This window comes from Neovison vison, chromosome 12 (genome assembly GCF_020171115.1).
Source record: "Neovison vison isolate M4711 chromosome 12, ASM_NN_V1, whole genome shotgun sequence".
Taxonomy (NCBI): Eukaryota; Metazoa; Chordata; class Mammalia; order Carnivora; family Mustelidae; genus Neogale; species Neogale vison.
In genome coordinates, this window is record NC_058102.1 from 24436590 (window position 1) to 24449462 (window position 12873).

The 12873-nt window shown below is 39.4% G+C and overlaps 1 protein-coding gene across 1 annotated transcript in view; it reads right to left on the reverse strand.

Annotated features, from left to right (window-relative positions):
- Positions 1-8855, reverse strand: part of CFAP54 (cilia and flagella associated protein 54) — a 322605-nt gene extending 313750 nt beyond the window's left edge. The window contains exon 1 of the mRNA XM_044227472.1: positions 8490-8855. Coding sequence (XP_044083407.1) covers positions 8490-8818 — 329 coding nt within the window. The 5' untranslated portion in view covers positions 8819-8855. The remainder of the gene's footprint in view (positions 1-8489) is intronic.
- Between the last annotated feature and the right edge of the window lie 4018 nt (positions 8856-12873).

Consider the following 12873-nt stretch of genomic DNA (forward strand, 5'->3'; position numbering starts at 1 on the left):
TAGTTTCACTGCTCTAAAAATCTTCTGTGTTCGGGACGCCTGGGTGGTGCAGTTGGTTGGCTCAGGGCGTGATCCTGGAGTCCCGGGATCGAGTCCCACATCAGGCTCCCAGCTCCATGGGGAGTCTGCTTCGCTCTCTGACCTTCTCCTCGCTCATGCTCTCTCACTGTCTCTCTCTCTCTCAAATAAATAAATAAAATCTTTAAAAAAAAAAAAAAATCTTCTGTGTTCTGCCTATGCATCCCACTCTCTCCCTTAACCCCAGGCAACCACTGAGCTTTTTATTATCCCCATAATTTTGTCTTTTTCAAAATGCGATATAGTTAGAATCATATAGCATGTAGCCTTTTCAAACTGGCTCCTTTCACTTAGTAATATGAATTTAACATTCCTCCATGTTTTTTCATGACTTGATAGCTCCTTTCTTTTTAATGCTGAGTAATATTTCCTTGTCTAGATATATCACATTTTATTTATCCATTCACTTACTGAAGGGTATCTTGTTTGTTTCAAGTTGTGGCAACTGGAGTAAAGCCGCTATCAACATCCATGTGCAGATTTTTGTATGGACGTAAGTTTTCAACTCCTTCAGATAAATACCAAAATGCATGATTGCTGGATTGTATGGTAAGAGTATGCTTAGTTGGGATGCCTGGGTGGCTCAGTCAATTAAGCACCTGCTTTCAGTTCAGGCCATGATCCCAAGGTCTTGGGCTGGAGTCCCACATCAGGCTCCCTACTCATCAGGGAGCCTGCTTCTCCCTCTGCCTGCCGGGCTCCCCCTGCTTGTGCGCTCGCTCGCACTCTCTCTGACAGATAAATAAATAAAATCTTTAAAAAACAAATAAAACTCTTAAAAAAAAAAAAAAAGAAAAAGAGTATGCCTGCTTTTTTAAGAAACCACCAAACTGTCTTCCTAAATTGGCTGTAGCATTTTGTATCCCACCAGCAATGAATGGGGAGTCCCTGTTGTTCCACATCCTCCCTCCATTGGTGATGTTGGTGCTCTGGATTTTGGCCATTCTAATAGGTATATAATGGTATCTCATTGTTTTAATTTTCATTTTCCTAATGATATATTTTTGGGGACCATCTTTTCATATGTTTATTTGCCACTCGTATTACCTTCTTTGATGAGGTTTATGTTAAGTTCTCTGATCCATTTTTAAAATCAAGTTGTTTGTTTTCTTATTGTTGAGTTTTAAGAGTTCTTTGTATATTCTGGATAATGGTCCTTTATCAGATATGTCTTTGGCAAATATTTTCTTCAGTCTGTGGCTTGTCTTTTCATTTTCTTGATGGTGTCTTTCACAATGCAGAAATTTTTTATTTTAATGAAGTCCTGCTTATCAACTCTTTTTTCATGGACTGTGGCTTCAATGTTATATCAAAAAAATCATTATCAAACCCAAAGACATCTAGATTTCTCCTATGTTATCTTTTAGGAATTCCATAGAATTTTACGTTTAGGTTTGTGATCCATTTTGAGGTAAATTTTGTGAAGGGTGTAAGGTCTGTGCTGAGATTCATTTCTTGCATGTGGATGGCCAGTTGTCCCAGCACCATTTGTTAAGATTATCTTTGCTCCATTGTATTGTCTTTGCTCCTCTGTCAAAATCAGTTGATTACATTTATGTGGGTCTATTTCTGGGCTCTCTGTTCTGTCCAAATGATGTATGTGTTCATTCTTTCACTGATACCACTCTGTCTTGATTACTGTATCTTTAGAGGAACTCTTGAAGTCAGTCTTCCAAATTTGTTCTCCTCTAATATTGCATTGGCTATTCTGGGTCTTTTGCCCCATGCAATTTTGTTTTCATTTCATTTCCACAACAACCCTGAGATAGGTAGTCTCAATATCCCAGGTATATAGTTGATGAAATTGAGGCCAGTTCATCCACTATCTTAACTAGTATATTACTGTTAACTAGTATATTACTGTGCTTGCCTGTCTTCTGGAATGTAATATCTGAGGGCAAGGATTTTGACTATGTTATTCATTGCCCAACCTCAAGAATAGTGAGTATCTAGTATATATATGTACTCAATAATTATTTGTTGAAAAAAATGAATGAATACATAAATGACTAGGAAAAAATTCCTTGTTTTTATTTTATTTTTTTCTTTAAAGAGTCCAGGGATTTCACTATCAAGTCAGTCCTTTAGGGTTCTATTTCTTTCCACCAAGTACACAAAAATAAGACATACAATATTCTCAAAATAGTTTCTAGTTAGTTTCAAAGGGTAGCAGATCACTGCTCATTTTTTTTTAAAGATTTTATGTATTTATTTGACAGAGAGAAATCACAAGTAGATGGAGAGGCAGGCAGAGAGAGAGAGGGAAGCAGGCTCCCTGCTGAGCAGAGAGCCCGATGCGGGACTCGATCCCAGGACCCTGAGATCATGACCTGAGCCGAAGGCAGCGGCTTAACCCACTGAGCCACCCAGGTGCCCGATCACTGCTCATTTTGTTCATTCATTTAGTTAATATTTACTCCTTCCCCCTCTCTCAGAAATTATAAATGCCTCTACAAAAAATCCAAATTTCTGCTCAACAGTTGTCCAAGCCTTTTTCATAAATTTCTATATGTGGACAGTATTATGTACTGAATGAGTGTGTCCTCTCAAAATTCTTATGTTGAATTTGAGTGTGGCTATATTCAGAAAAGGGTACTCTCAGGAAATAATTAAGGTTAAATGAGGTCATAAGGGTGGGGCCCCACTCTGATGGCATTAACGCCCATCTCAGAAAAATTCCAGATAGTTTGCTCTCTCTCTCTTTGTACTTGGTCAGAGGAAAAGCTATGTGAAGCCCCAGCGCTCTTCTGCAAGCCAGGAAGTGTGCTATCACCAGAAACTGACACTGCAAGTCCTTGATCTGGGCCTTCTAGTCTCCAGAACTATGAGAAAATAAGTATCTGTTGTTTAAATCGTCCAAACTATGGTGTTTTGTTATGGCAGCCCAAACTGACTAATTTATAATTACTAAATAGAAACTAATAGCCCAAATTGACTAATACAGGTAGGAATGAAAACTTAGGGACTGAAGATGGCTCTAGTACTCATGATGTATATGTTGGGATATTATCAGAACAACCTCAACAGAAACATGTCAATTAATGCATTCAAATAATTAAATGATGTTGAGTTACAAGGGAGGGGTAGGGGGAAAGGATATTCTTGCCTTCTTTGACTGATTAGTAATATTTTGGGAAATGAAAATATACACATAACCAAGTAGTAAATAACCATGCCCAAAAAAATTATGGTAAATATAGCCATTGAAATTTTAAAATTAAAATTTTAAATTTTTTTTAGTGTAGGGTTTTTTTTAACCTTTTCACTTTCATTTCTGTTTCATGAAATGTCACAGTATTAGAATAAATATAATGAATCCCAAGAAGTCAGCAAGCCTTGTTAGAATTCTAAAATTATGTAGATGAAAGACTTAATATTTTCAAACCTTAAAGATGAGATAATGATGACTATGTTTATTACTCATAAAAGAAAAATACCAGCTTTGTTAAATCAATCAAGCTTATATAATAAGCAAAATTTTTTTAAGTGAACTTTAAGTTCAAGTTAAGACTGCTCACTGGGAATGACTTACATAATGATTAAACAAGAAAATATAACAAACACTATATAATATGCATCATTTAAGAGAATGTTAATACCCTTCGGATTGCTGACTTATTACAGCTGCCACTGGATAGTTAGAATTCTCTAAAATAGAAAATCTTAACTATATAAACAACACCTAAATCTCATGTGGTTATAACAAAAGCATACCTTTAAAAAAAAAATCTGCCAAATTCTGAGTTTAATAACATTGCCAGTATGATCAAACTATATTTTAGATCCTGTAAATTTTTATGCTTATGTAAGTTCCCACAGTTATAAAAAAATTTTGATTTTAAAAAATAACAATCTCTCAAATATGTTATAAAAGCAAATCCTACCTCTTGTATTTTTTTTTAAGAGTTCATTTATTTATTTGACAGAGATCATAAGTAGACAGAGAGGCAGGCAGAGAGAGGAGGAAGCAGGCTCCCCACACGGAGCAGAGAGCCCGATGTGGGGCTCAATCCCAGGACCCCAGGATCATGACCTGAGCCAAAGGCAGAGGCTTTAACCCACTGAGCCACCCAGGTGTCCCCTACCTCTTGTATTCTTAACTGGCTTCCACATTGTCATTCTTACTCCATTTGGACAAGATTACATAAATACATACATATAATATTAAATAAGGCTAATCCCTTGCCCCAAACTACCCAGTGTTTTCCCACTGCGTTTGGAATTAAGGCAAACTCTGTAAAAGGCCTCTAAAACCTTCCATAGCCCTACCTATGTCTCTAATCTCACCTCATAGCCCTGCACCCACACTCACTAAGCTATGCTTGATGAATGGCCTTCCCTACATTCCTCCCAAGTCTCTGGCTCTTCCCTGCCAAGATTTTGCCACATGCTTATTCCCTCTGTTTATCCTCTCTCCTTGCCTGATATCCTTCTAATCTCAGCTTAATGTCACCTCCCTCACCGTTCTCTTGAAAGCAGCTCCGTGCTGTGTTCTCTTGAAGCCCCTCCTCAGGTGTCACCTACTCTGACCCTATTACTGAAAATTGCAGTCTCCTATCTCCCACTCCATAACCCTGCCTCTCTTTAGTTTTCTCCCTAGCATTTATCACTTTCTAGGTTACCATAAAATGAACTTATTTAATATGTTTATTGCGTACCTCCTCCTCTAGAATATAAGCACCAAGAAGGCAGGGATCTGTGTCTGGTTCACTGCTGGATCTCCAACACCTAGTACAATACCTGGCACCTGTAAGTGCTCAGTAGCTTCTTCCCTCATTGCACTTGCATATTGACTTAATGACCCACTGAAAGCTTATAAACTCCATGAGCACAGATTTCCTACCTATTTTTCACGACCATATAACCTATGGCTAATGCAATGCTAGGCACACAGTAGGCATTCAATAAAAGTTGTTGTGCAAATAAATAAATATCTAAATTTTTTGAGAGGTTAGATTGCTAAGGTCCATGTCAATCATTAAGGTTTGTGATTCTCTTACAGTCTCTTTATTTTTTTTTTTTTAAGATTTTATTTATTTATTTGACAGAGAGAAATCACAAGTAGACGGAGAGGCAGGCAGAGAGAGAGAGAGGGAAGCAGGCTCCCTGCTGAGCAGAGAGCCCGATACGGGACTCGATCCCAGGACCCTGAGATCATGACCCGAGCCGAAGGCAGTGGCTTAACCCACTGAGCCACCCAGGCGCCCTCTTACAGTCTCTTTAAAGATGAAACAGATACTCTACTGACCAACTGGCCCAGGTCTACTTTCCCATATATAACATAAACAATTATTGAAACACAAGGATAATAATCCTTGAATTCTTTCAATACCAAATACTCCTTGAAAGTTTACTCTAGGGGAGCCTGGGTGGCTCAGTCAGTTAAGCGGTTGCCTTCGGTTCAGGTCATGATCCAGCCCCAGATTAGGCTTCCTGTGGGGAGTCTGCTTCTCCATCTCTCTCTGCCTCCTACCCCCTGCTCATGCTGTCTCTTTCTCTCTCTCAAATATAGAAATAAAAATCTTCAAAGAAAGAAAGAAGTTAGTTCTCTCTATCCCAACCACCAAGCTAGTTGCTAAAGATAGAAAAATGAAAAAGAGGTGCATTATCCAAAGTCAGCAGGGAGCTTCCATTCTAATGGGGGAAATGGATAATATGCAAGAAAACAAATAAATAAAAAATATAAATGGGTCGTTGAACCTGCATTAAATAGGAAAGGCCTCTCTACAGAGGTAAGAACTGAGCTAAGACCTGAAAGAAAAGAAGGAGCCAGATATTTGAAAAGCTGAGGATAGAACATTTCAGACTAAGGCAGCAGCAAAGTCCCTGGTTTGAAAAAAATAGGATCTGTCTGCCTGGAAAGTCCTGAGAGAGAAGTGAGGGATGGGCTGAGATGGAAGAGGCAGCCAGGGCCAGATGCTCAGACCCTGGAGGACAGAAGGAGTCTTAAATTTATTCTAACAGCGATGGGATGCGACAGAAAGTCTTGAGATAGGAGAGTGGGTGGTTGATTTATAAAGGTTACCCTGACTGTAAAGTGAAGGATGGATTTGAGAATCCAGAGGCTGTGGGGAAAGCACAATCTGGTGATTTGAACTACAAGGCTGGTGGTGGAAACGGGAAGATAAAATACTATCTAAGGCACAAGCGCAGAAGTGTTTTAAATATAAATACACATAACTTAGTAATGCACTTTCCTTGGTCAGTTCTTGATTCTCATTCTGCCCGGCCTGGCCCATCAGCAGGATTTGCCACTGTTAATAGATCATTCCTTCCTAACTGGAAACGGTTTCTCTACCTAATTCTCTACCACTGAAAGCACATGACACACTTACTGTTTTCCTCCTACCTCCCTAGCCACTCCTTCTTAGTCAATGCCACTTTCTTTTTTTTTTTTAAAGATTTTATTTATTTATTTGACAGAGAGAGATCACAAGTAGGCAGAGAGGCAGGCAGAGAGAGAGAGAGGAGGAAGCAGGCTCCCTGCTGAGCAGAGAGCCCGATGCCGGACTCAATCCCAGGACCCTGAGATCACGACCTGAGCTGAAGGCAGCTGCTTAACCCACTGAGCCACCCAGGTGCCCCGCCACTTTCTTATCTCCTCTACTTGTCAATGTTGGCACACCCAGGAGTTCAGTCCTCGGCCTCTTCTTTTCTTCATCTACACACACCCCCTTAGCAATTCCCTTGAGTGTCATGATTTAAATATCAATAATATGCTGATGAGTTGCAAATGTATATCTCCTTGGACCTCCAGATCCAAATGACCAACTACCTAGGTAATACTTCTGCCTGGGTGTTGAATTACATTTCAATCTTAACATATCTAAAACTAAACTCCCAGGATGTCTGGCTGGCTCAGTGAGAGGAGTATGTGACTCTTGACCTTGGGATTCTGGGTTTGAGCCCCACATTGGGTGTAGAGATTACTTAAAAATAAAAATATATGTTTTAAAAAAAGAAAACTATAACTCTTGATCTGCCTCTTTCCTCCAGAAACCCGTTCTTCCCACAGTCTCAATCCTATCCGAGGAGCCCCACACTTGCCATTTTTCCCTTGTGGCCAGTTCCTCCTTCAGAAATCTTCATTAGGGGCACCTGGGTGGTTCAGTGGGTTAAGCCTCTGCTTTCAGCTCAGGGCATGACCCCAGGGTCCTGGGATCGAGCCCTGCATCTGGCTCTCTGCTTATCAGGGAGCCTGCTTCCCCCTCTCTGTCTGCCTGCCTCTCTGCCTACTTGTGATCTCTGTCTGTCAAATAAATAAATAAAATCTTAGGGGAAAAAAAAAAAAAGAAAGAAAGAAAAAGATAAAGAAATCTTCATCAGTTGCTACTATAGCTTCTTCTCATCTTTCTCAAAGGCCACTTTTCCTGACTTAACCTAACCATGCTCCCAGCCCCCCCCTTTTAAATTTCAACACCATACCATATCTTCTATCCCCACACTCTGCTCTAATATTCTCCCTAGCATTTCTTTCCCTGTAAAATTATTTCTGTACTTGTTTAGTAGCTGTCTGTAGCAACCAAAAACATATGCTCCATGAAGGTACAAATTGTTCTATCTTCCATTAATTTCGTATTCTCCTAGTTCCTAGAATGGTACCTGATATATAGTAGGTGTTCAATAAATAGTTAAATGCATTAATGAATAACAAATGTAAATTAAAACTATTTCATCATATTAAACGCATGAATGAGAAATAAAAGTTGAAATTATTCACTGTGCTGGTATTCTGTGACATTTGTCTACACTTTTAACTGTTTGTTCTGCGAGGTATTTTGACTGCGAAAGAAAGATGGTAACATCATCAGAAAAGAACCTTAAAAACGGGTAGTTTGTCGCTCTGTAGTAACATAGGGATACAACTCCCAAAAAGGCAAACATATATGCAAAATGAGTACAAAATCAGTAAAAACAAAAAACAAAAAACACTGTGACCTAACAACAATATAAAAAGGAATTAAAGTATAAAAGGGAATTAAAGTGCTCATGTTCACGGCATCAAGAACTAACTTTTTCAAGAACCTAAGCTACCTTAAAGTTATCTCTTTTTCCTCATATACAAAATTCTACCCACAACATGGAAACTTGTGAGACCCCTGAGTGAGTCAAAAATTTATTGGCATGGGGTAGCGTCGCGACTGGGGAACACTCAGAAGGAATGGTGAGTTAGGAAACACTTCTGTGTTTTTCTTTTGACCCGAGCAGGAAGCCAAGATGTTACCATTTACTGGGAATTGAGGATCCTAAGAGCGATGGGTCTCCACTTCTAAAACTCTGTTTTTATCTCCAGGTCCGCAACTCTGACCCCGCTCTGGCCTCACCGTGGGCATCCTCGAGGGCATCTCCTCAGGCCCCAAGAGTTGCCCGTCTCTGGCCGGCGCCCTCCCCAGCGCCCTGCCTCTGCTTACCAAAGCCGGTGGAATTCATGCTTCTGTTCCTCCGTGATCGCTAACGCCTTCTTTCTCTTCATAAAGCCTAGTAATTCCCGGATTTCCCTCTCGCAGGAGGCCAGGAGCGGGTTTTTTGCGTCCAGCGGCCCATAAAACACGGCAAGGGGCAAGGAGTTCTCGAGGCAGGCGGAGCGCGGCACTGGGCTCGGGGAGCTGTCCTTCGACCCCAGGGGCGACTTCGAGAGTGCGTTCGAGGTGGGGGGTGGGGTCGGCGGCGGCCCCGTTGGGGACAAGGATGTGGGAGACAGGGTGACGGGAGAGGTCGAGGAGCTGTCTAGCGCCGCCATATTGAAGAGACCCCGGCCGGCTTGAAGTGTGTGGACACGCGGTTGCCTGGCGACCGTCTCGGGGCAACCAGGCTTCCAGCGCGCTTTCGGGAAAATACAGCGGCCGCTAGAGGGCAAAAGGGGAAAGAACCCGGTCGGGAAAGAAACCACGCTCTGGGGGCTTGTTTGCCCTCTTCACCCGCACTGCTGTATGAGAGAAGAGAGAGGTTCTGTGCAGAAAGCCAGCGAATAGCAAAAGCAAAAACTTACGATTACAAATTCAGACTATATTCGTTTTCCATTTCGGCTACTTAATGATAATAATGATCATTAATATGTGTGTGTGTCAGGCATTGTTCTAAGCATTTGAAACAATCTCATTTAATCACAATACCTTTACCACTAGGGTATTATGAGTATCTCCATTTCACAGTTTAAGAAACCAAACTCTACTGACCAAGTTCAGAATAAACTGTAGTATCACGGACCAGATCCCAACCTTCTGACTCCAAAGCCTGTGCTCAAAATGAGTTAAGTTTCAAAAAAAAAAAAAAAAAAAAACTTACCAAATCAAATCAAAATTAAAATTAGGAAAATCTGACAACCAGTTTAAGAATCAAGTACACTGTGCGGGGGAGCGGGGGGGGGGTGGGGGACGGGAGTGGGGAGCAGGGGGCGCCTGGGTGGATCAGTCAGTTAAGCCTGTGCCTTGGGCTCCGGTCATCATCCCAGGGTCCTGGGATGGAGCCCCACATGGGGCTACCAGCTCAGCGGGGAGCCTGCCTCTCCCTCTCCCTCTGCAGCTCCTGGGGCTTGTGCTCTCCTGCGCTCTCTCTCTCTCTCAAATAAATAAATGCGATAAAATAGAAAAGAATTAAATACATGCAAATGATCCATTCTCTTCCCTCTATTTGTACCTTGAGGTCTGTAACTATGGAAATGATGGCTGTGCCTAACAATTAGGGTTACATTATAGTTCTTCACTGGTATTTCATCCTTATTCTAATTATCACTATATTCTAAATTAATAAGCATTTCATTCAACATTAACTGCCAGACATTAATGCATACTGGTGGCCTGAAGTGTTAACTCTCAAAATACATTTGCATTTTAAACAGAGATTTTAGGAAACTTGCTTCTGATAGGGAAACTATAGGCCTTAAGGAAAATATCTGGGGACAAGGGAAGTTCTTTTTTCCCTGCATATTATGGGCAACAGTAAGTTTATTTATTTGCTTACTTAAGGTATAAGTTTCTAACTTTATAAAATATGCAATGCCAAAAATTATCTAAGAGAAAAAACAGAAGTATTTGATGTCTTAGAAAAATAGGTCTCTAACAATGAAAAGTGTTGCTGGTTCTGTCACACATAAGAATAAATAAAGATAATGGCCCTAACACCCTGTGAGCCCAATTTCCCACTTAAGATTAAGAAGCTTATTGGACCACAGCCTGATTTCTTTCAGGTCTGACCTAATTTCTTGCAGGCCCTGTGGGCCTGTGCTAATTTATGAGGCTGGCCTAATATGCCATGTGTACTGTACTCTAATATTCTTTGAAGGAAAATGATGATGATTTTGCTCTTCAAGATAGGTAATTAGGACTCAGAACCTTTTGGCAGGCAGTGAGGTGACTTGTCACCTCACTATAGGAGTTCAATTCTCCACTCAGGATATACAAATCATTCTTTGATTAAGATTTTATCTTGTCTCTAAATGAGCAGTAAAAATGTTAAGAACTTGGAGAATTTCAGCCTAAAGAAGTAATTCATTCTAGGGATATTCACAAAAAGTATTAATAGATTTTTTTATTTTTTTTTTAAAAATCAGCTTAGTAAATTCTTCCTCTCCTCATCTTCTCCTTGTTCTCATATAACAGACTTGTCTATTTTAGATCAAAAGCTGATGTAATTTGCCTCTGAGTACTACCTATTATACTGATGAAAAAGAAACTGCAGGATAAAATTAAATTAAAGTGGTCAGAGGGGAGGAAGGAAAAGAAAAATAAAACAGATGAAGTGGGGTCCCCCCTCCCCGGTCTGTCTGCTCTCACAAACAATCTTACTAAGAGTGCAGGCACTTACATTTCAATGTTACTGGTAAAAGAAAATGTGACTTATTAAATTCAGATGCTTGAATTATGTATCTTAGTCATAGCATTGCATCTTAGTCATTTTCCTCCTTGCAAATACAAAGTTGACAATGCTTCAGTTGCAGCAGTTTTTAAAGGCTTGTCTGAATATTTAAATGGCTGCTGTATTCTGAATCATCATCGTGCTAAGATGGGAGTTTCAATTTTGTTCAGTTTAAATCATATTTGAAACATTTTTTAACATTTTTGAGGTGTTATCTTTCTTGTAATGAGATGCAGCTATTAGAATATCTTTTCTACTCCCTTGTCACTTCGCTTTATTCTTGCCACTGAACAAATGCCACTGAAAGAATGGAACTCTGCAACTATTGTGTCTGGCAGGGCTAAATAATGTAAATAGCTTCCTTATAAATAATGTAAATTGCTGTTTCCTTATAATTAATGTCTCTGCAGGCTGCATGGATTCTTTTTGCTTATTCAAAAGTCTTTATAATCTAAAATTGCTGTTACAGAAGGAATAAATAAGGTTAGGACTCTCTCTATTCCTAATTTAGTTGTTAATCATTTGGATTGTCCCAAATATGCACCTATATACAGTCTTTAAAAAAAAAAAAAAAGGCACATAGATCTCCTTTTCACCACACCACCCAATATTTAAACTTTTTTTAAAAAAAACTTCTCCATCCTTTCATTTTGTGCAATGCAACAATTTCTTTAGTGAGTCATAGAATGCATAGGTGAAACCACACATTCCTTAGAAAAAGCAGATGACACACAACTAACATGATAAAAAGGTATGCTGTGATATGTGCTGAGATGAAGATCTAAAACATGCTGTAGGAGTCCCAAGATGAAGCAGGAACTGGAGAAAGACGAGATGATGCTGGAGAAGGTGGTATTTTCGATCTGGACACTTCCCTGCTCCTCACTAACAGAAAGCCCCTTGCAATAGGGATTTGCCTTTTTACTGTGATAACCCAGCACCCGAGCCTGGAGCCTGGCACAGAGTAGTAGGGCTTAATAAATCTTTGTTGGAATGAGTGAATGGAAAAAATTCATTTAAAAGGATATCACTGATTGAGAAAAAAAAGCTTGACTAAGGTACAAAGTTATAAACATACACGGCGAGTCAAATAAATCATCTGCCTAGTGTGGTAAACCAAAGAATACAATAGATCTGGGACCAAAAGGTAAGGCAGAAAGAGAAGTGTGATTAAATATAGTGGATAGTTGGAAAGTGTGCTGAGAAATTTTTACTTAGTTCTATATTCAGTGGGAAGACCTAAGTTAGAAAAAGAGTATAATTAAAAACCATAGGGATTAAGAGCCCAAATTCTGGAGCCAGAAAGCATAGTTTGAATTCCCATTTCTTTCAAGTTGCTTGACTTCACTATGCTGTGGTTTCCTCATCTGTAAGATGGAGTGAAACAATAATCCTATTTAACTCAGTTTTGTTTTGTTTAGAATTAAATGAATTAATATGTGTAACACCCATAAAATAGGGCCTAGAAGGACTATATAAATGTTTGCTAATATAATTACTGCTTGGGAACAATCAAAAGTTCCTAAACAGAAAAGAACACAATCTACTCTGTATTTTACGTATTTTGGAAGGGAAACTATGATAGCAGAAGAAAAGATGGACTGGAGTAAAGAAGGTGACATCTGATCTCAGCTGCACAAATTATCACAATGATTATAGACCGTGAACCATGAGACAGAAGGAGCTAAACTAAAACCATGAATAGACACTGGGGCAGAATCTGTAGGAAACTGAAGTCTAATCAATACAGTAAAAGGAGAGTCACAGAGTAATATGTAATTTACATAATAATTATATAAGTAATATATATGAAATGTATATAAATAGTTGTAAAAATAGTGGAAGAAATTCTAACATATATTTATTATTCTAACATGTAATGTATTTATGGTCTTGAAGTGAAGACTTTCCTAAAAGGTACAAAAGTAAAAGACAGAAAGG